The sequence below is a fragment of the Grampus griseus genome (genome assembly GCF_964374135.1).
Source record: "Grampus griseus genome assembly, chromosome: 21".
NCBI lineage: Eukaryota > Metazoa > Chordata > Mammalia > Artiodactyla > Delphinidae > Grampus > Grampus griseus.
In genome coordinates, this window is record NC_139015.1 from 30,714,355 (window position 1) to 30,737,714 (window position 23,360).

Sequence of the window (23,360 nt, forward strand, 5' to 3'; positions counted from 1 at the left end):
CCTACAGCCATTCCTCATTCATTTTGGCTAAGGGTAAATATGTTTTTTCTAAATATAAACAATTAAAATCTAGTATTAATAAATGGTAAAATTATATTTTTTTCAAAATATAGTTTTCATTTATTCTTTTCAAAAGCCATCCCTACAGTAAATTTATCACCCTCATCCTGAATTTATTAGAAAAATTTAAAATTTTTACTATTTAGAACAATAAATTCTGAAGAATATATTCTTTTTTAAAATGGATTGGGTGAGTCTTTTTCGACTTGAGTGAAAAATACTTTTATTTTATGTATTTATGATTTACTAAATCGTCTTTATTTGCTTTATTTTAGGTAACTTATATCATTACAATTGATAAAAAACCATACACTCTGCATCTCAGGAAACAGTAAGATATGATTTTCCCTTAAAGCTGAGAATTTACTTTTTAAAAAATATTTTTGTACACTATTTAAATTCAAGAATGCAGTGAAATGTAGGCTGTTTAATTGGTCAGTTTTTCAGTTTAGGATTCATTACGTCTTGAATATGAAGTCTATGAGAACTTTGCATTTGTATATTCCAGCTTGTTATTTTCAAATTAAGAAATAAGTTACGTATAAATAAGAGTATAAAGCCATTGAACCCAAGAACTGCAAGCTGTGTATCAAGTATATCCGATGTGAAATCAAACATGTGTACATATCATGTGGTTATTGGTGGAAAATTTAACTAGCGGCATACTTTGTATGGAGGTATTAATTGTATATGTATTTATTTTTAACAACTTTATTTGGTAAATTATATATATATATATAAAATCATAAAACTCTGAAATGTATAATTCAGTGATTTTAATATAGTATTACAATTATCAACCATAAATCAGTTTTAGAACATTTAATTCCCCACCTAAGACCCATTGTGCCATTTCATATTTAATCCCTGTCATCAGCCACTACTCCAGGCAACAAGCAATCTATTTCCTGTCTCTTAATTTGTGTTTTCTCAACATTTTATATAAATGGACTCAAACAGCCTCTTCTCTGCCTTCATCTTTGAAAATATATATTTATCACAACTGCATTTTGTCTGCCTGCATCTTTGTAGTTGAACAAGCCTGGAGAAAATTGTTCTCACTTACTCATGACTATTCTCTTGTAATTCATGATCGTTAAACTCATGTTGGTCTTTAATGTCGCTACCATTCCATTAAAAGTGTTTTTTGATAAGATCATCCAAGATCCTCATGTTTCTAAATGCCAGTTATTTTTTACTCTTCATTTTTCTTGACCAATCGGCCGCATTGTGTATAGCTGAGCAGTGTCTCCTCCATATAATAGTTTCTTCATTTGGCTTCCAGGGTACCGCAGACTCCCGTGTTTAACTCTTACACTGTGCTGACTCTTTCTCAGATTTTGTTTTGTTTGTTTGTTTTCTAGATTCCTCCTCATCTCTTCAGTCTTAGAGTTCTCCATGGTGCTATTCTTAAATCTTGTTTGTTTGTTTTTTCCCCTAGCTATACTCAATCACCCAGTTATTTCATCTACTCCTATGGATTTAATACCATTTATGTATTGATTACTCCCAAACTTGTATCTCTACTTTTTTCCTCTCCATATTCATTTATTTGACTACTTATTTGATAACCAAGAGGTTATGAGAATTCTCATATTTAATGTGTCTAAAATGTACTTCTGATCCTTTTCCAAAATTTGTCTTTCCCACAATTATCTCAGTAAGTTGCACCTCTACTCTTCCAGTTTCTCAGAACAAAAATGTTAGGGTCATTCCTGACATCTTTTTTTTCTTTTGTTTTCCCCCCACATCCAATGGATTATTAAATCCCATGCGATCTGCCTTCAAAATGCATCCAGAATGGGACCTCCACCGCTGCTGCAATCCTAGCTCAAGCCACCGTCATGTCTTGCCTGGATGACTGTAATAACCTAGCTGATCACTCTGTTTCTGCTTATTTGTCCTACAGATGGTTCTCAACACAGCATTCAGTCTGATCCTATTAAAATGCTGGTCTGACCCGTCCTCAATCTGCTCAGACTCTTCCAATGGCTTCTCATCTCGGTGACACCGTCTCTTACTGTGGGCTCTTGTCTTCACTCCACGCTTCACCACAGGCACTGCCCCCAGATGTTCTTTGTAAACACAAAACATATCTCTGCCTCAGGGTCTTTGCATTTTCTCCTTGCTTTGTCCAGAATAACATTTCTGTGCAAATCCAAGTGGCTTGTTTTCAGGTCTTTACTTATCAGTTCAGTGAGCCTTTCCATGCCATCCTGTCTACATTTGCAACCAACCTCCTGCCACCCTGGGCCTTATTTAGCATCACCTAATGTACTAACGTATGTGTCTCTCACTGCCGTGAAGACCCGTGGTTTTCTCTTTTGTTTACTGCTGTATCCCAGTGCCTGGAAGAGGATCTGTCAGATCATTGACACTCAGTAAATCTTGTTGAATGGAGACACAGGCAGGCACACACACGAATATCTGATATGGAGGATTCAAAGTCTATTCCAGTGTTAAGAAATCCTAAACTCTCTGAGTCAATAGTTCTATGAATTTACACTGTTATGGCATGCTAAAATTACTCTAGTTAAGGAATATTATTATATGAATCATATATTTCACTTTTTTTTAATTATTTTAATGTTTATGTTCATAATAAATTCATGATTCAACCAGTTTTTTATTTTTGTTTTTTCTAGCTCATTTGTATCCCAGAACTTTTTGGTTTATACATATAATGAAACTGGATCTTTGCATTCTGAGTCTTCATATTTTAAGGTAAGACCCAGGTGTCTTAGACATTTATTATCACACGTTTCCTTATTGAAGTGGACATATTATTACCACTGGGATATGTTTGTTCCATGTTGGCAGTTTCATACAATTTTATTCCACATTCCATGTATGATAGAGATGAAATCCAGACCTAGAGAACAGCCATGGGCACCTAGGTGGTACAAAGTAAAGAGAGTTGTCAAATACTTATTTTCCTTGAAAATCAATTTTAGTAAATCTGTATGATACACAATCTTATTATTTTCAACTGTTTTAATGTTTTGAATATTTATAATGTTTGCCAATACACTTTTATGCATAAATAATTTATTTATTTGCCACTCTGTACTGTTTTTCAGATGCATTGCCATTACCAAGGATACGTTGCAGATTTTCCAAATTCAGTCGTGACACTCAGCATCTGTTCTGGACTCAGGTAATAGCATTTTAGAGGCTATTTATACATGAAAACTTAGGATATACTTTAAAATGAAACTTAGTGGCCGCAAAACACAAATCTGGGATATTTAAGGAGAATTCAAATCTGAATGTTTTCTTCATGATGGCCTTACTTTTATTAATAATATTAACATTAATAAATGGACCTTAATCATGCCAATTGAAATGAAATCATTCAAGGGAATCCTGACTGGAGATATTTTCAAGATATTGAGCAGAAAGAGATAGATGCAGTAAAACAAAACAAACAGCCCCCCACCCAAATCCTTTAGAACATCTCCCTAGATGTTACTGTTGTATTATCTATCAGTTATCTGGAACAGTTATGGAAAATGACATTAATTAGTTGCTTAACTAAGCACATATTGTATGCTCTCAGTGTAGGTGTACTTGGTATCAGACGTAAAATGACTAATTGAGAAGATACCTCAGAGGTAAAAGGGCAGGGATAAGTGATTTTTGTCATTGATAGTGGCAGGAAGAAGGTGGTGAGTTTATCAGATGAAGACAGGTCCAGAGCAGAGCAAAAATCTCTTCCTAACTTCCTTTTGCTTTTGGTTGCCTGATTTCCAGAATTTATTCATATCAACTCAGAAAACTGACATTCTCTGAATGTGGTTTTCCTGCATATTAATCTTTTTAGATCTCCACTCTATATATCCATTTTCTCTTATTCTAACCCCTGTAAGAATAGGAACTTTTTATTCGTGGAATTCTCAACAAATGTCTTGGTTCCCAGCAAATACTTGGCCTTAATTAATACATCTTGAATGAATGTGACTACTATACAGAAAATACAAAATACTTTTCAGTATATTTAGTTTTTTAATACGTGAGAAAAACTGACGCAGATGTGGTTACTCAGTTACTAATGGTAGCTGAAAAAAGGCAGGGAAAGAGAGTGGGTTTAATGCATGTACCTCATTATGGTTTCTCATTTCTTACAACACTTTGGATTATAGGTCTGATGGGATCATAGGCAGGATTTTTATATCACTGCTTTCTAAATATTCAGGGGATTTCTTCAGTTTGAAAATATCAGCTATGGAATTGAGCCATTGGAATCTTCAGCAAGGTTCGAGCACATAATTTATCAAGTGAAAAATGACAATCCAGATATGCCAATGTTAGCAGAAAATTACAGCAATATTTGGCAGAAAGACCAGCCCTATAAAGTCCATTTAAACTCACAGGTAACTGAGACAATTTGGATGTTATGACACACTATAAAATTACTTATGTAGAATTGTGTTAATCATGAAAAGGGGGCTTCCCTGGTGGTGCAGTGGTTGAGAGTCTGCCTGCTGATGCAGGGGACACGGGTTCGTGCCCTGGTCCGGGAAGATCCCACATGCCGCGGAGCGGCTGGGACCGTGAGCCATGGCCGCTGAGCCTGTGCATCTGGAGCCTGTGCTCTGCAACGGGAGAGACCACAACAGTGAGAGGCCCGTGTACCGCCAAAAAAAAAAAAAAAAAAAAAAAATCATGAAAAGGAACTACTTAGCTGTTGAGTAGTAATATAAAATTTGGTATCTTTTTTCTACAGCAGTAAATGAAACATCCATATTCCATCTAAAATACATGGAAATATGCAATAATGTGTGTCAAGCTTATTGTTGTATGATGTATAATGTAATATTTCTTGTTTTCCATTTTTATTCCAACAAAAATGCATATTATTGAATAAAATTTAGGAATATAGGAAGAATAGTTACCACTACCCTGGTAAAATTACTTTTAATATTTTGACATATAGCTTTACGTACTACTGGGACATATCTTTCTAGAATACTTACTCATTTGTATATTATTAAACTCTCTTAATTTACTTGTAGGCTGAATATAGAATTCTTTCTTTCATCACTTTGAATATTTCAGTTCCCCGTCTTTTGGACTCCATGGTCTCTGATGAAGAATCAAATATTATTCATCTTATTGAGGATTCCTTGTACATGATGAGTCCCTTCTTTGTTGATTCTTTCAAGAGCCTCTGTCTTTGCCTTATGACAGTTTTCTTATGATGTACCTTTGAGGGGATCCCTTTGAGTTTATCCTACTTGGAGTTCATTAAGCTTCTTGGATGTTTAAATTAATGTTTTTTTCATCAAATTTGGGAACTTTTTGGCCATTAGTTCTTTGAAGATCCTTTCTGCCCTTTTATCTATCCCCTCACTTTCTGTTACTCCCATTATATGCATGTTGGTGTGCTTGAAAGTGCCCTACAGGAACAGAAGAGGTTCTGTTCATTTTTATCCATTCTTTTTTCTTTCTCTTCCTCTGACTGTATAATCTCATCTGACTTTAAACAGGTGCAACAAGGGAAATCTTTGTGGTGATAAAATAGTTTTGTATCTTGATTGCAGTGCTGGTTATGTAAACATACACATGACAATATGATGTAGAGATATACACATACACACTGTACCAGGTCAATATCCTGGTTTTGAAAACATACTATAGTTTTGTAACATGTAACCACTGGGGGAAACTGAGTGAATGATACATGAGATATAGTGAGCTATTTTGGCAATATTCTATGATTCAATACTTATTTCTTTTTTAAATGAACACAAAGTTTTACAAAAGGAAATAAAGATAACCTATTAAAAACAAATGAATTTTGAAGTTCATTTTATTGAAAGTGACACCTGACATTATGGTGAATAGTATTATAAGTTTGTTTTAAAACATAGGTATCAAAGTTACATTTTTTACTTATTATTTTGAAAATAAGAATATAAATTTGGAAAGGCAAATAGGATAAAAACAATGCTGTTATTAAAATATGAAACCTACTGTGCAGAAACATGCTCGAAATTGGTTATGGTGCACACGTAATTTATAATTATACTCAATCAAGCTGCAATGCAGAAGACATGGTTGTCAACATTGACTTATATTTTTATACAGGCACAGTAAGGGTAACCAAAATACAGAATACCTTTAAAGTTAACGTTGAACACAAAGGAAAAAAGTCAGCATCTCAGTATATACATATATAAGATGCAGGCGTAATTTGCTTCCCTATGGAAATATAAACCTAGGCTCTACTGTCAAGTCCAGTTTGTTTGTTTGCCTGTTTATTTATAGTAAGCTAAGATATTTTATTTTATGACAGACCCAATCTTTGTATCCTCCTTACTCTTCGATTTAGTTACCAATGCACTTGGGTCAAGGAAGAAATTTTGGTTTCTTTAAAATATCTGTGTGTGAAATGGTATCTCAATGTGTTAGAAATATAGCTCATGTAGAAATTACCATTAGAGTACTAAATGACGATGTAGTAAATTGTTGATTCGTAGCTGACTGACTTGGCACAATCAAGGATTATTACCTCATATCAAGTGGGGCACGCAGCCTATGCTCTGGAACTACAGAGCTGTTCACTTTCTCTCACGCAGTATTAATAGTGAGTACCTAGACTCCCACCTTACGCTATCAGGCTCCCTGGGATTCCCTTAAACCTGGAATCTGTTTTCAAGTAAATTTTCTGATTTACAATTAATTTATATTGTTAAGTCCTCTTGAGGGTTTTATATACATCCTTTTTGCTTCCTTTACATGTCACTCTCTGTGCTTAACAAATTCAAAACATGTTAACATTTGATAAATTCTCCTTTCAGGAAAAAACTCTTTCAGAACTATTACCCCAGTATCTAGAAATGCACATTATAGTGGATAAAGCTTTGGTAAGTCAAACTCTCCCCTCCTTCCCTCACTCTCTCTTTTCTTTCTTTCTTTCTTTCTTAAAGCTTAATGTTTTATTACTATCACCTAGAGAACATCAGCTGAAATGTTAAAACTTTTCTGAGTATTAACTTTATGAAACCAATTTATGGAAATGTTTAATATTGTTAGCTGTCTTACAGGTTTCTAAATTAATATTTCTAATGATCATGGAAAGGTAGCTACACTTTTTGCTAAATGTTGATAGAAAAATTAAAACACGGAATTGCCGATTTGGGGTAATTTACCTTTGAGACTCCAGACATTTTTATTTATTTATTTATTTAATTTATTTATTTAATTTTTTTAAAAAAAGAGATTTCCTTTTTTATTTTTTAAAATTAATTAATTAATTAATTTATTTATTTATGGCTGTGTTGGGTTTTCGTTGCTGTGCGTGGGCTTCTCATTGCAGTGGCTTCTTTTGTTGCGGAGCACGGACTCTAGGCACGCGGGCTTCAGTAACTGTGGCTCAGAGGCTCTAGAGCTCAGGTTCAGTAGTTGTGGCGCACGGGCTTAGTTGCTCCACGGCATATGGGATCTTCCCGGACCAGGGCTCGAACCCGTGTCCCTTGCATTGGCAGGCGGATTCTTAACCACTGCGCCACCAGGGAAGCTCTATTTTATTTATTTAGTTATTTATTTTTTATTGAAGTATGGTTGATTTACAATGTTGGGCCAGTCTCTGCTGTACAGCAAAGCCACTCAGTTATACACATATAGACATTCTTTTTTTCTTATTGTTTTCCATTCTGGTTTATTACGGGATATTGAATATAGTTCCCTGTGTTATATAGGATGTCTATCTCTCTTCTTTCTTTAAACATAATTAAAAATGTCCTTAACTTCAAAGACGTAATGGAATTTTCTAATTATTTTCAAATATAAATATTTAATTCTAAGTGTGACTTAGATACGATTAGAACCCCAGACTAGCCTAGGATGCCCAGTGTTGTCTGCCTGCATCCTCATCCCCAGATTAGGCCAGGGTCTCTTTGGCCACACCTCCTAACTGCCTTGCCCTCTCTTTAACCAGCTGTAGCCTCTCTGGTCACAGTGTTTTCTTTGAACGTATCAGATATTTGCCATCTGACCAATTCAGTTAATATTTTTCCATCTTTTTTGAGGCATAATTGATAAATATGATTGTATATAATTAAATTGTACAATGTGAAGATTTGATGTACATGTACATTGTGGATTGATTACCAAGATCAAGATAATTAACACATTCATCACCTCACATAGTTAACTTTTTTCCGTGTGTGTGTGTGTGTGTGTGTGTGTGTGTGTGTATGTGGTGAGAAGACTAAAGATCTCCTTTCAACTTTCAAGTATACAATACCATATTTTTAACTCCAGGCACTGTGCTGCACATTAGACCCTCAGAACTTATTCTTATAACTGAAAGGTTGTACCCTTTGACCTACATTTCTCCATTTCCACCTCTGGAAACCAAAATTCTCTTCTCTGTTTCTATGAAATTGGACTTTTTTTTTTAGATTCTACATATAAGTGATACCATACAGTTTTTGTCTTTCTCTGGCTGGCTTATTTCACTTAGCATAATGCCTTCCAGGTTTCTCATGCGGTAGCAAATGGGAGAATGTCCTTCTTTTTAATGACTGAGTAATATTCCATTGCACATATATACCACTTTTTCTTTGTTCATTCATCTGTTGATGGGCACTTAGGTTGTTTTCGTATCTAGGCTATTGTGAATAATGTTTCAGTAAACATGGGAATGCAGATATCTCTATGAGATACTGATTTCATTTCCTTAGGATGTATACTGAGGATTGGGATTGTCAGGTCATATGGTAGTTCCTTTTTTAATTTTTTAAGGAACCGTTATACTGTTTTCCATAGTGGCTGTACCAATTTACATTCCCACCAACAGTGCACAAGCGTTCCCTTTCTCGACACCCTCACCAGCATTTGTTAGCTCTTGTTTTTTTTGATGATAGCCATTCTGACAGGTGTGAGGTGATAGCTCACTGTGAATTCGATTTGCATTTCCCTGAGGATTAGTAATGTTGAATACCTTTTTGTGTACCTGTTGGCCACTTGTGTGTCTTCCTTGGAAGAATGTCCATTTGGTAGACATAATATCTTTTGAGTATCTACCCAAGAGTGAAATTGTTATATCATCGGGTTAGTGTATATTACTTTTAGAGGATATTGATAGTTTTCAAAAGCGATTATAACAATTTGTTCTTCCATATTCTCACAAGTAATTGGTATTGTTAGTCTTTTTTAAATTGCTGCCATTCTGGTGTATGAATACTGAGATCATATTGTGGTTTTCATTAGCATTTACTTGATGACTGAAATGCAGCACAGTGAATAGGGGCAGTGTTTTATAACTTTGAATGGGATATAATCTATGAAAATATTGAAGCACTATACTGTACACCTGAAACTAATATAAGATTGTAAATCGACTATACTTCAGTTTTAAAAAATGTATTTATGAGTTTCAGAGGAAAAATTCTTTCTTTTTTCCTTTACCCTGTTTCATCTTGTTCTTTATCAAACCTTTTTGAATCATTCATTCCACATAATCTTCACTTTACATCATTACAATTTCTGTCTTTTTTCCTAAAGATTTATTTGAGCATTTTGATTTTTTTTAATGCTTTTGTATTTGCTTCTTCTTTAATTACTAAGCATACAATGGGAAATACTGTGGTTGATTCCCTCTGTGTTATAGAAAATGTCTACCTCAAGAAATCCCTTTATAATACAGAGGAATCTGTGAAGTTATTTTAGTACTTCTTGAGGATTTCAATTGTTTCTGCTGGACAATGTCTTTAAAATATATAACAAGTGAGAATCTATGTTGAATGCCCAAGTATAATTTTTTTCTTTTTGTTGTTTGTTTTCATTTATTGTAAATATTATCATCTTTATGTTAGTATGCTTTAAACTGTCTGACAGATCCTATGGTTTTCTTGCCTGGTATCACCAAGATATATTTGCCATATAAAAAAAATTGCTGTCACTCACATTTTTTAAAGAATCATAAAAATTTCTTTTTCAGCATGATTATATGGGATCAGAAACGATGGCTGTAATGCAGAAAATTATTCAGCTTATTGGCCTTGTCAACGCAGTAAGTTTTAACTTCTTTACATTTACAATTTTATAAAAAGTCATTGAAAACCTTTCCATTATATCATGACAAATTAATGACTTAAAGCCCTTTATTTGGTTTAATATCCAAAGTAATCAAGTAAACTTTTTCTTTATTTTTTGTACTGTTTTGATGTAATGATTTATGTTATTTGAATAAATATACTGTAAATCTTATTTTTAGATGTTTAGTCAGTTCAAATTGACTGTGATACTATCCTCCTTGGAATTGTGGTCAGATAAAAACCAAATTTCTACTAATGGGGATGCTGATGATTTATTACAAAGATTTTTGACATGGAAACAGGACTATCTTATCCTACGGCCCCATGACGTAACATTCTTACTTATGTAAGCACAATGTTCTACATTAATAAAGAGATATACATAAATAATTCCATTAATTTTATAATTTAATGCCTTTATTGTGTTCTTCAGCTTTCTGTAGGCCCCTTGGAAAATATTAAAGAAAACATAGCTGTTGCCATTGAGGTGATAGTGTGGTTGGAAATATAATAAAAATAAAATAACCTGAATCACTTATATGACAAAATATTTTGGAGTATAATCTATGCAAAAAAGTCTGTCTTTCATGAACTTTTATGATATCAACTATACTATAGAATACATACAAGCCTCAGCTTACTAATGATGTAAAATTGACACTATTCAGTTAACATTACCTTGTTATGTGAATACATTTCATGTCTACTGTTTGATAAAGAAAGATTTGAGTGTTTTGGTTACATTTAATTTTTAAAAATGCTTATCTTTAGAACAGGCCAGATTTCTTTTCTACAGATTAAAAATCCCTTTCGTTTTAACTTTTAGTGACCAAAACAGTGAATGCTGAATAAGGGAACCTGAGGAGAATTTGAGATAAATAAAATTGTATCAAGTCAAAGAGTTAGTTTAGGAAAGAAAACTGGCATTAAAGTGAATTACAGTTTTCAATGATTTGAGCACCTTGTATAATATATTAGATATTATTCAGATAAAAAATTATATGTTTGACTATTTTAAATTCTATGGGAGATTTAATTTAATAAGTAAGCTAGTAAATTGTTCTGAGTAACCATGCTAATATAAAAGCCATACTATAATGATGTAGTTACAGGAAACAGCCTAAATATGTGGGAGCAATATTTCCTGGCACAATATGCAATAAAAGCTGTGATGCAGGTATTGCTATGGTATGTAACTTGTATCCTTCTTTACTGTTTTTTTTTTAACTTTATATTGTATTTTAAAAGTATTATTTTACATAGTTAAGTAAACTTGTTTTTTTTTCTCTATATCTCTATCATTATTTTGTTGGGACAACATTATTTTAATCTCAGAAAGTTGTTTTAATCATAAATTTCAAACATAGGGAAATAATATGAACAAACGTTAATATACCCCTTCACCAGCTAGGTATAATGGCTACTAACTTTGCATCAGATTTTCTAAGGACATAAAACCTTAGAGAAAAGTTAAAGCTTCCTGTTATTTCAAATTCAAGAAATAACAAAAGTCATGATTTCATACTTGCCATTTTTTGCATACTTCATACTATTGTTACAAATATATGTATCCATTAACTATATATTATTGTTCAGCATTTTTCTTTATGTATCATTTCAGAACTATTTTGAATAGCTTGTTAAAAGATATATACATGTTGAAGCATATAACTCTACTACTATTATTTTTTCTTTCAAAATTTTTATCAAGTAACACACATATTATGAATAAAAATCGTTTTACAAGACATACTGAAAACAACTAAATCAGTCCTTTGCATAATCTATACTCCTTGAATCCTCTTTCCCCTTTTTTTGTCAACCTCTCCCTCCTGGCATACAACTTAATGTCTGTTTCCTTTCAAATAAAAGTTTTATTGAAGTACATCATATATAGAGAACATTGCACAAGTCATAAGTGTATAGCACAATTAATTTTGGCCAAGTCAATACATAGGTATAAACATCCCAGAGATCAAGAAATAAAATCTTATCAACACTTCAGAAGAATCATGCTTCCTCTCACTTTCTACGCATACCGAAGAAAACCACTATCCTGACACTTAATCACTGGTTAATTTGATCTTTCTTTGAGCTTTCTGTAAATGATATAATAGAGTGTGTGTTCTTGTGTGTGTCTGCCATATATTTCCTCAAAATTACGTCTGTGATAGTTATTCATGTTTGTATGTGTAGGAATAGTTTGTTCATTCTTTTACTCTATATTTCTAAATAATATGCCCATTAAATTTCTTGAGTATTCAAATTTAGGCATTATCTATTGACTTCCTATGTTGAAGTCAGAATTTAACATCCTAATAGCTCATCATTTCTACATTCTGCCTCTTCTATTCTTCCTCTCTATAATTATACAGATTATTAGAATTGTGTTTAATTCTCTGATGAGGCAAATAATGAACTGAGATTGTCGCCTTTATTGCATAACTTTTGGTTCTTCCCAAATTAGTAGTTACATCATTACTGTTTTTGTCCAAATTCTTTAATTAAGTTGTAAATTGCCTCCACTTTCCTACATGATTCAGAAATTCCTTTTTTTTTTTTTAACTCTATAGATGTATTTTTTTTTTAAACCAATCTACGTTGGACTTTTTGCATAGCTGTTTAAGAATCTTCTGTCTTGTCTCCTTTGGAATATGTGTTCTTTCCTGGCTTGCTTACTCATTTTGGTTAGAATACACACTCCTATAATTTACTGAAAAAGTAGGTGGGTAGTAACTTGTTTGGGAGTTGCGTCATTGAAAATGTAGCTATTTTAGGGCTTCCCTGGTGGCGCAGCGGTTGAGAGTCTGCCTGCCGATGCAGGGGACGCGGGTTCGTGCCCCGGTCTGGGAAGATCCCACATGCCGCGGAGCGGCTGGGCCCGTGAGCCATGGCCGCTGGGCCTGCGCGTCCGGAGCCTGTGCTCCGCGGCGGGAGAGGCCACAGCAGTGAGAGGCCCGCATATAGCAAAAAAAAAAAAGAAAGAAAGAAAGAAAATGTAGCTATTTTAAAAGATTGGTTAATTTTGGTTTTGAAATAATTGCACCTTGGAATTTTAAAAGTCCTCTCCTTTTACTTTCTCTTTAGAAATTTAACACCATTCTTAGTCTCACTCATTTGTATGTGGTCTGCTTGTTTTCTCTGCAGAAACATTTAAGATCTTTTTATCATTGCGAGGTATCTTTTATCATCCAATATGCTTGTTATATTGATGCCCTTTCAATCTGGATACTAATTTACGTCTGACCTGAGAAATTTTATTATATCAATATTATTTATTTGCTAATCTTTTTCTTTCCCTTTCCTCTCTGGAACTTGGTTAATTATATATGAGAGCATTTTGACTCATCATCTATTTTTTTTCTCTTATTTAAATTTTTTCTTTTATTTCTACATCCTCTAATATTTCTTAATATTTATATTGTGGATCAGTCTCTCACTAGGTGCTCTCAGATCCATTTTCTGCTTATTACCTGCTCTGATTACATCATAAGAACAATATATTCCCTGGGCTTCTTTGGCTTCTGGCTTTTGGGTATGTTCAGCAAATGTGGATGATTGGAGAGAGGAAGGGAAGTGTCATAGTGTCTTTACATTCTGGCCCTGCCTGGAGCAGTGCCTCAGAACCATTGCTTCCTGGTCGTGTGAAACATCCCCTCCCTCTGTGCTTTTTCCTCCTGCTTATCAGCACTTGTTTATGAATTCTAATGACAGTTCCTCATTCATACACCCAACCAGTCTTGGCATTGGTAGCAACATTCTGCTTTTCTAGTCTCAGAGTCGCCTCATCATCCTCTGTTGCTTCAACAATAATTTGTTTGTTACCTGTTACTCATTTGCTTTTATTAAATTCTTCTTGGATCCTGTGGTGGCTTTAAAATAATCTCTTTTTTCTTGTAATTACTAGGCAAATATAGCTGAGAATCACACCCCAAATTAATTGTTCATGTTGCAGAATTAAAAATGCAAGGTGGCACCAGATCTGTTATTTTATAATTAGGGTATTAATTGGAAAGGAGTGAGACTTTAGATTTGGGATGGTAACATTGGATGAACCAAGCAAGACGAATCTGATAATTCTAAAACCCCAAATCTGTCTAAGGATTTTTTTGTAGTAGCTGATCCTCATCTGCCTGGTGAGGTGAGCCTTCTAGCTTCTCTTGCTTAGAGATCCTCTAATGACATTATTTGAGTTGGATGCCTTATAATGATACATTCACTTCAAGTTCTATCTTAAGGATTAGCAAACTGTAAGTAAAGGGCCAGATAGTAAATGTTTTCAGCTTTGCAGGCCATGTGATCTGTGCAAGAGTCAGTGTAGACAGGTACAGATTAATGAGCAAGACCATGTTTCATTAAAGCTTAATGTATCACTACTAAAACTTGAGTCTCATATAATTTTCATTTGCCACAAAATAGTGTTTTTCTTTTGATTTTTTTCAACTATTTAAAAGACTTAAAAAACATTCTTACTTGCAGACTTTACCAAAACAGGTCACAAGCCAGACTTGGTCTCTGGACCATAGTTTACTGACCCCTGCTCTATTCCCGTCAGCCCTTATGTTCACTGATTAAAAATAAAAGTTGGGAGGGCTTCCCTGGAAGGCAACAGTTTATAAACCAAAGAAATGGGGAACAATTGAAGGAATAGATATTAATGATTCTAAACAAAGAAGAACAGAATTATATTTGATTCATACTAAATTTATTAATATGGGTGAAAGTACTTGAGATTTTGGATTTGGGGTACCAACTCAAACATTTGGGATTGTTTTTAATCATTTTATTGATTGACTGACATGTGTGATCAGTGGTCATCTATTTGCTGTGAACTTGGTGTAATGAAAAGAAAGGAATTCATTGTCTTATAGACATGGAGCTATTGGAGTATATTTATGCTGTCCATCAAACTCACCCAACTTTTATCTATGCTTCCTGTGGTGACTACCCTCTGTAGGCTGGGAAAGACAGTTAGTTATATGAGCTGTTTGATAGACTGGAATTCTCTGTGTAGATAATTAGTTCATCTGAGAATAGAGATAATTTTATTTATTTCATTTCAATATCCATGCTTTTTCTTTTTCTTGACTTATTCCACCAGGTAGAATCCCCATTACGTTGTCGAGTAGAAATGGTGAGAGTCCTAATCCTTGCTTTCTTCCCAATCTTTGAGGAAATGCATCGTCTTTCACCATTTTGTACAATGTTAGTCATAGGATTTTTGGTAGAAGTCCTTTATCAGGTTATGGAAGCTCCTTTTGATTCCCACGTGTTTAGTGTTTTTTATTTGTTTGTTCTTCCAGAAATTGATGTTAAATTTTGTCAAATGCCTTTTTCTACATTTATTGAGACATATATGATTTTTATTCTTTAGTCTGTTAATATGGTGAGTATATTATTGACCGATTTTCAGTTGTTGAACCTGATTTGCATTCCTGCATTGTCTTTTTTTAATTTATTGTTGCCTTTGAGTTGGTAACATTTTAAGAAAATTTGCCTTTATGTTGATGAGTTACATTGAACTTTAGTTATCTTTTCTGATATTGACTATTTCTGGATTTGATATCAGGGTAATAATGACTACATAAAATGAGTTATATTTTCTCCATTTCTGTTTTTCTGAAGACTTTGCTTAGAGCAGAAATAAATTAAATAGAGGGTAGAAAAACAATAGAAAATTTTGACAAAGCTAGTTGATTTTTTTAAAAGACAAACACAATTGACAAGCCCTTATCTAAACTAAGCAACAAAAGAGACTCAAATGGATGAAATCAGAAATGAAAGAGGAGGCATTACAATGGATGTCTGATAAATAAAAAGGATAATAAAGGAGTATTAGGAATGATTTTATGCCTACAAATCAGATGACCTGGAAGAAATGGATAACTTCCTGGAGACATACAACCTAACAACACTGAATCAAGAAGAAACAGAAAGACTGAATGGTCCAATAACAAACAAGGGGTTGAATTAGTATAGTAATCCAAAACCTCCTAATAAAGAAAAGTCCAGGACCAGATCGCTTCATTGGATATTTCTGTCAAAAATTCAAGGAAGAATTTATATCATTCCTTCTGAAAATCTTGCAAAAATAAATGAAGGAGCACTTCCAAACTCATTTTATGGGACCAGCATCACCGTGACGCCAAAACCAAAGATGCCACAGGAAAAAAAAACTACGACCAATATCCCTGGTAAACATAAATGCAAAAATCCTCAACAAAATAGTAGCAAACCAAATTCAACCAAATTTAGCATATTAAAAGTATTATACACTATGATCAAGAGGGATTTATTCCTGGGATGCAACATATGTTTAACATAGGTTCAACATATGCAAAGCATTCAATGTGATACACCATGACAACAAAATTATAGAGAAAATTCACATGATCATCTCAATAGAATCAGAAAAAGCATTTGACAGATTTTAACATCCATTCATGATGAAACCTCTCAACAAATTTCCAAAAGTAGAAGAAAATTACTTCAATCCAATGAAGGACATGTATGAAGAGCCCACAGGCAACATCATAATTAATGGGGAAAAACTGAAAGCTTTCCATCTAAGATCTGGTACAAGGCAGGGATACCAGCTCTCACCACTTCTATTCAACATGGTACTGGAGGTCCTAGCCAGAACAATTAGACAAAAAAACCCCAACAAACAAACAAAACAGAGAGAGAGAAAGAAAGAAAGAAAGAAAAAAGAAAGAAAAGACATCCAAATTGGAAAAGAAGTAAAATTATCTATGTTTGTAAATGACATGGTCATATGTGTGAAAGTCCTAAATATTAAACAACAATAAAAAAACTCTTAAAACTAATAAACAAATTCAGTAAACTTGCAGAAACAAATCAATATACAAAAATGAGGCATGTTGGGCTTCCCTGGTGGCGCAGTGGTTGAGAGTCCACCTGCCAATGCAGGGGACACGGGTTCGTGGTCTGGTCTGGGAAGATCCCATATGCCGCGGAGCGGCTGGGCCCATGAGCCATGGCCGCTGAGCCTGCGCGTCCAGAGCCTGTACTCTGCAATGGGAGAGGCCACAGTGGTGAGAGGCCCGCGTACCACAAAAAAAAAAAAAATGAGTCATGTTTTTATACACAATGAACTATCTGAAAAAGGAAATTAATAAACCAATCCCATTCACAATAGCATCAAGAACAATCAAATACTTAGGAATAACATTAACCAGTGAGGTGAAAATTTCTAAAACACAAATGAAAGAAGTTAAAGAAGACACAGATAAATGAAAAGACATCCATATCCACTGATTGGAAGAATTAATACTGTTAAAATGTCCATATTATCCCAAGTGAGCTGCAAATTCAGTGAATCCTTATCAAAACCTCAATGGCATTATCTACAGAAATAGAAAGCAACAGTCCTAAAATTCATGTGTAATCACAAAAGACTCGGGACAGCCAAAGAAATCTTGAGCAAGAAAAACAAAGCTGGAGGCATTACATTTTCTGATTTCAAAATATGTTACAAAGCTGCAGTAATCAAAGCAGTATAGTACTGGTATAAAAACAGCTATATAGACAAATGGAACAGAATGAAGAGCCCAGAAATAAATCCATGCTGGAGATTGGGGCAGGATTAGAGGAAGTGAAAATGCCACAGTGCTTTCCTACTATTTTTAAGTTGTCTATAAAAAAAATCTTAATAAATATTTTAACCTAATATTCCAGTAGTGTTTTAAAATACAAGTTATAAATTCTCAAGTTGCCTTTTTCTAGTTTCAGCATTCACTTGATTGCTGTAAATCTTTTACTATTTTCTAGAGTTCTGACAAATTTGATGCTGACGATTTTTTTCTCAAATTTTCAGTATTTTTGTGGAGCAGCAGGTAGGTCCTTGGAGCTACCTATTTGGCCCTTTTCACTGATATCTACTGCTTTATACATTTTATTTGGTTGCCTACTTTGACTTATACCTTGCTGGTTGCTGCATATTTATGTGCATGTGTGTGTGTGTGTGTTATTTTTCCTATCCTAGGACACAGTCAAGTTGCTTGGAAAGAGTTTGATCCTGTCCAGACATTCTTTCAAATATTCTCAGGTGGCAGCAGGAGGCATTTCATACAGAGTGAATTTGTTCCAGACTAATCAGGAGACAGTAGACTTCTAAGTCCCTCTATCCAAAGCCCCATGAATTATGAATGTTTCTATTCTGGCTAGTGTGCCCAGCAATTATTCCCAGTTCTGTGTGATTTCCAGGAATTATTTCATCTGCTCTCTTTGGGTTCTCTTTTTCCCAGCCTTGAGTGATTGACTTAACTTTTCCCAGAGTGTTAAATTGTGCTACTTCATGTCATGGGTACAAACCTTGCAATCACTGAAGTCCATAAACACCTTGCTTTAAGCTACATATGTTACAAAACTCACAAGATGTATATCATGCTGCAGTTGAGTCGTTTATAGGTATTGTAGTATGATAGTATTTTTCATGTCTTCTAAACAATATCCAGTTTTCTAGTGCTTCTCTCAGTTGTGAGAGTTGTTTAAGTCTCCAACTAAATTATGTATGTGTGTATTTATTCTTTCAGTTGTATTCATTTTAGCTCCATATATTTTGCAGCTCTTATGTTTGGTACCCAAACATTTAAGATTATTATATTTTACTGGCAAATCAAACCTTTTATTATATAATATCCTTTGTCCATGATAATTTTTGCTCTGAAGTTAACTTCACCTGTTATTAATGTAGCCTCTCCAACTTTCTTGTGATAAATGTTCACACACTAAATCTTTTTTCTTAACTACTTTCATCTTTATATCTTATGTGAGTTTCTTGTAAACAACATATAGCTGGAACATGTGGTTTTTCCTACATTTTGCAAATCTGTGGCTTTTAATCAGTATGTTTAGACAGTTTGCATTGAATCTAATTGTTGATATGTTTGTATTTCAGTCTGTCAACTTAGTATATGTTTTCTGTTTTATCTTTTTGTTTTTTGTGGTCCTCCGTTGGCATTTCCAGTTTTTATTTGGGATACTAGAACAATTTTTAGTATTCTATTTTGATTTATTCATCATAGACATAAGCAAATGTGACCCATCAGCCAAATCTGGCCTACCACATATATTGTAAATAAAGTTCTATAGGAACACAGCTATATCCATTCATTTACCTACTGTCTATGACTACTTTCCTGATACAACATCAGAATTATAGTTGTGACAGACACTATATAGTACACAAATATGTCCTGTCTCTTTACAGAAACGATCAATCTCTGATTTTTAGTGTTTTTCAATATTTCTCTTTGTAAAGCATTTTTCATGTTTTCTGTAGTATGATTACACACACACACAATCACATACACACAAGTTTGCGTACCAGCATTATACCATTTCAAGTAGAATATAGAAATGTTAACACCATATTTTAGGTCCCAAATCATGTATATAATCATAAAACAGGGAATTTTATGATATAATTTGATGAAACATTACTTTTCAGTACATTGTCTTTAACCCTGAAACATAATTTTTTTAAAAAAGTCAAATGAAGAAAAATAGTCTATTATATCTTCCCATATAAATATCCCTTCTGTTCCTCTTTCTTCACTACAGATGTTACAGCTCTGAAGCAGGGATACTGGAACATAGTCTCTGAATTTCTCTTCATTTTAGAATGTGTTCACTTCTTCTTTATTCTTTAAGGATATTTTTGCAGGATGAAAGTCATTTTCAGCACTTTGAAAATATTGTCCTACATCCTCTGTCTCATTTATTTCTGATGAGAAATCCTCTGTCATAGTAATCATTGTTCCTGAATAAGCAATGTGTTGTTTTCCTTTGGCTGATTTCAAGGCATTTAAAATTTTTCTCTAGCCATGTAATTATGATCTGTCTGGCCATGGACTACTTTGAGTCTATTGTCAGAAGTTTTGTGAATCTATTATATATGTAGATTTGTGTCTTTTGCCAAATTTGGGAGATTTTCGGCCTTTTTTCCTTCAAGTATTTTTCAGCTATGCACTTTTTCTCCTCTTCTGGGCCGCTAACGATATTAATGTTAGATTTTTTTGTTATTGTCCCACTGCTCCTGTATTTCTGTTAATTTTTTTAAAAAACTATTTTCTCTCTGTTTTCAGATTGGATAATTTATACTAATCAATCTTTTTTTATATATAAATGTATTTATTTATTTATTTTTGGCTGCTTTGGGTCTTCGTTGCTGCACGCAGGCTTTCTCTAGTTGCGGCGAGCGGGGGCTACTCTTTATTGTGGTGCACGGGCTTCTCATTGCAGTGGCTTCTCTTGTTGCAGAGCATGGGCTCTAGGCGTGTGGGCTTCAGTAGTTTTGTCACACAGGCTTCAGTAGTTGTGGCTCGTGGGCTCTAGAGCACAGGCTCTGTAGTGGTGGTGCACGGGCTTAGTTGCTCCGCGGCATGTGGGATCTTCCTGGACCAGGGCTCAAACCTGTGTCCCCTGCACTGGGAGGTGGATTCTCAACCACTGCACCACCAGGGAAGCCCCTAATCAATCTTTAAGTTTACTGATTCTCCCTTTTGACATCTCCATTTTGTTACTAAGTTCATTTATTGAGGTTTTATTTATTTTTTTATTATTGTATTTTTCTGTTCTGAAACTTTCATTTGGTTCTTTTTATATTATCTATTTCTTTGATGAGATTTTCGTTTTTTAATTTCTTTTAACAGTTTTTGTAATAGCTTCTTGGAGCATTTTTATGGTAGTTACTTTAAAATCCTTGTTGCAGAATGCAATGTATGAACCATCTTGGTTTTGCTCTCTGTTGATTGTCTTTTCTGATTACAGTTGAGATATTCCTGGTTCTTGGTATGATGAGTAATTTTGGACTGTATTAAGGATATTTCTGAGAATTATGTCAGGAGACACTGATTTCTCTTTAAATCTTCCATTTCAGAAGACAGTTTATTTTCTAAAATACACATTCTGGATCAGTTTTATGGGCCATTGTTCACACCCCAATTCAGTTTTCATGGCCTTTTCAATGATATCCTTTGTTACCTTGAACGTTGTAACGTTCATAGGGAGTCTGGATTCTGCTGCTTTTCTCTGATGAGGGTTGATTTTGTGTTTGCTTGTTTTGTCATGCAGTGCTCTTGGTTAAATTTAGAACAGCAGCTCTTCGTCATGAACAACAGCTCTAGCCTCAGCTGAGATCTTCAGTTGTGTTGAGGCTGTTCCATGTATGAGTGTCTCAAAACTCAGCCAGAAATGTGGGGGTCAGAATTTGGAGGGTCTTCTTTCTGAAGCTTTCTGCTTGTGTATTTCGCAGTCATCATCCTCCTCGTATTCACAATTTATATTTTCCAGGCCAGAAATAGTAAACATTGTTTCCATGAGTTCCCTGTGAACCCATATGCCATGTCTATTACACCTGGCCTGAGTCTAAATGTCACAAAAACTGTCTCTTTCTAGAGTTAGTTTCCTTTGAGCATGGACTCCTGACCAATGCTGCAAGCTTCTGTTAATGCCAGGCAGGCTCCAATTTCTTCATGACCTGAAGTATCTATTAGATTCTATACTGTAGATTACAAGTCTCTATTGAAACTGTCCAATATTCATTTTTCTTCTCTATGTTTTTCCTGTATTTGTGCGCACACACGTGCACAACACACCACAGCTCTTCCTGCCCCCCTCCCCCAGCTTTATTGAGGTATAATTGACAAATAAAATACGAATATAATTAAAGTGTACAGTGTGATAATTTGATGTAAGTTATTTATGATTCTCAAAATTAAATTAATTAATATATCCATCACCTCACATAGTTTACCTTTTTTATTTATGAGAGTGCTTTTGATCCACTCTCTTAACAGATTTCAAGTATATAATACAGTATTAGTAACTATAGTCGCCATGCTGTACATTAGATCCTCAGGACTCATTCATCCATCTTATAACTGAGAGTTTGTAGCCTTTTGCCAACCTCTTCCCATTTCCCTAATTCTCCAGCTCCTAGGGACCACCATTCTCTCTGTTTTTGTGAGGTCAGTGGTTTTTGTCTTTTTTTTTGTTTTAGATTCCACATGTAAGTGATCCCATACAGTATTTGTCTTTCTCCGTCAGCACCTTTTAATCGCCTTCATGAATTTCACCCATCTCACCAGCAGTCCCCACCTCTGCTAACCACCAGTTTGTTGTCTGTATCTGTGAGTCTGTTTCCGTTTCGTTTTCTGTTCGTTTGTTTTAGATCCCACATATGAAATCATGGGGTGTTTGTCATTCTCTGTCTGACTTAGTTCACTCCGCATAATGCCCTCAAGGTCATCTATGTTGTCACAAATGTCAGGACTTCCTTCTTTTCTATAACTGACTAACATTCCACTGTATACCTACCACGTTTTCGTTACCCATTCATTCACTGGTGAACATGCAGGTTCTTTCCAAGCCTGGGCTATTGAGAATAATGCTGCCGTGAACATGGGAGTTCAGAAAGGGGTCTCGTTTTCTTTGCGTATATGCCCAGAAGTGGCTCTGCTGGCTCATATGATATGTTTTCAATTTTTTGAGGACTGCATACTATTCTGCACAATGACTGTATCAGCTTACATTTCCACCAACAATGCACCAGGGCTGCCTTTTCTCTGTGTCCTCATTCATTATCTCTTTTTGATATTACCTATCCTATCTTGTAGAAGGTGGTATCTCACTGTGGTTTTGATTTGTATCTCTCTGACGAATAGTGATGTTGAGCATCTTTTCATATACTTGATGGCCATTGATATGTATTATTTGGGGGAAAAAAGTGTCTGTTCAGGCCCTTTGTCCATGTTTTAATTGAGTTATTTGGGGCTTTTTGGCTGTTGAGTTCTATGAGCTCCTTATATATTTTAAAAATCACCTCATCAGGTATACGGTTTGCAAGTATTTTCTCCATTTCCATAGGTTGCTTTTTCATTTTGTTGATTGTTTCCTTTGCTGTGTAGACATATTTTCTTTTGATATTGTCCCACTTGTTTATTTCTGCTTTTGTTGCCTGTGCTTTTGATGTGAAATCCAATAAAATCATTTCCAAGACCAATATCAAACAGCTTTTGCCATATGTTTTCTTCTAAAACTTTTACAGTTTCAGGTCTTATGTTTAAGTCTTTAATCCATTTCAAGTAAATTTTTGTAAGTGGTATATGACAAGTTTCCAATTTCATTCTTTTGCACATCATAGCTCTTTCTAATCTGAGGATCTTTACTGATGTCATCTTTTTTATTCCTGTTATTAATTTTTGTGTGTAATCTACCTTCTCTTCCTGC

At 34.4% G+C, this 23,360-nt stretch overlaps 1 protein-coding gene across 1 annotated transcript in view; it reads left to right on the forward strand.

The window, feature by feature from the left end:
• LOC309838897 (disintegrin and metalloproteinase domain-containing protein 18-like) overlaps positions 1–23,360 on the forward strand; it is a 90,480-nt gene that overhangs the window by 19,214 nt on the left and 47,906 nt on the right. The window contains exons 4-11 of the mRNA XM_082680313.1: positions 336–391; positions 2,706–2,784; positions 3,141–3,217; positions 4,256–4,433; positions 6,864–6,929; positions 10,010–10,081; positions 10,286–10,452; positions 11,213–11,294. Coding sequence (XP_082536439.1) covers positions 336–391; positions 2,706–2,784; positions 3,141–3,217; positions 4,256–4,433; positions 6,864–6,929; positions 10,010–10,081; positions 10,286–10,452; positions 11,213–11,294 — 777 coding nt within the window. The remainder of the gene's footprint in view (positions 1–335; positions 392–2,705; positions 2,785–3,140; positions 3,218–4,255; positions 4,434–6,863; positions 6,930–10,009; positions 10,082–10,285; positions 10,453–11,212; positions 11,295–23,360) is intronic.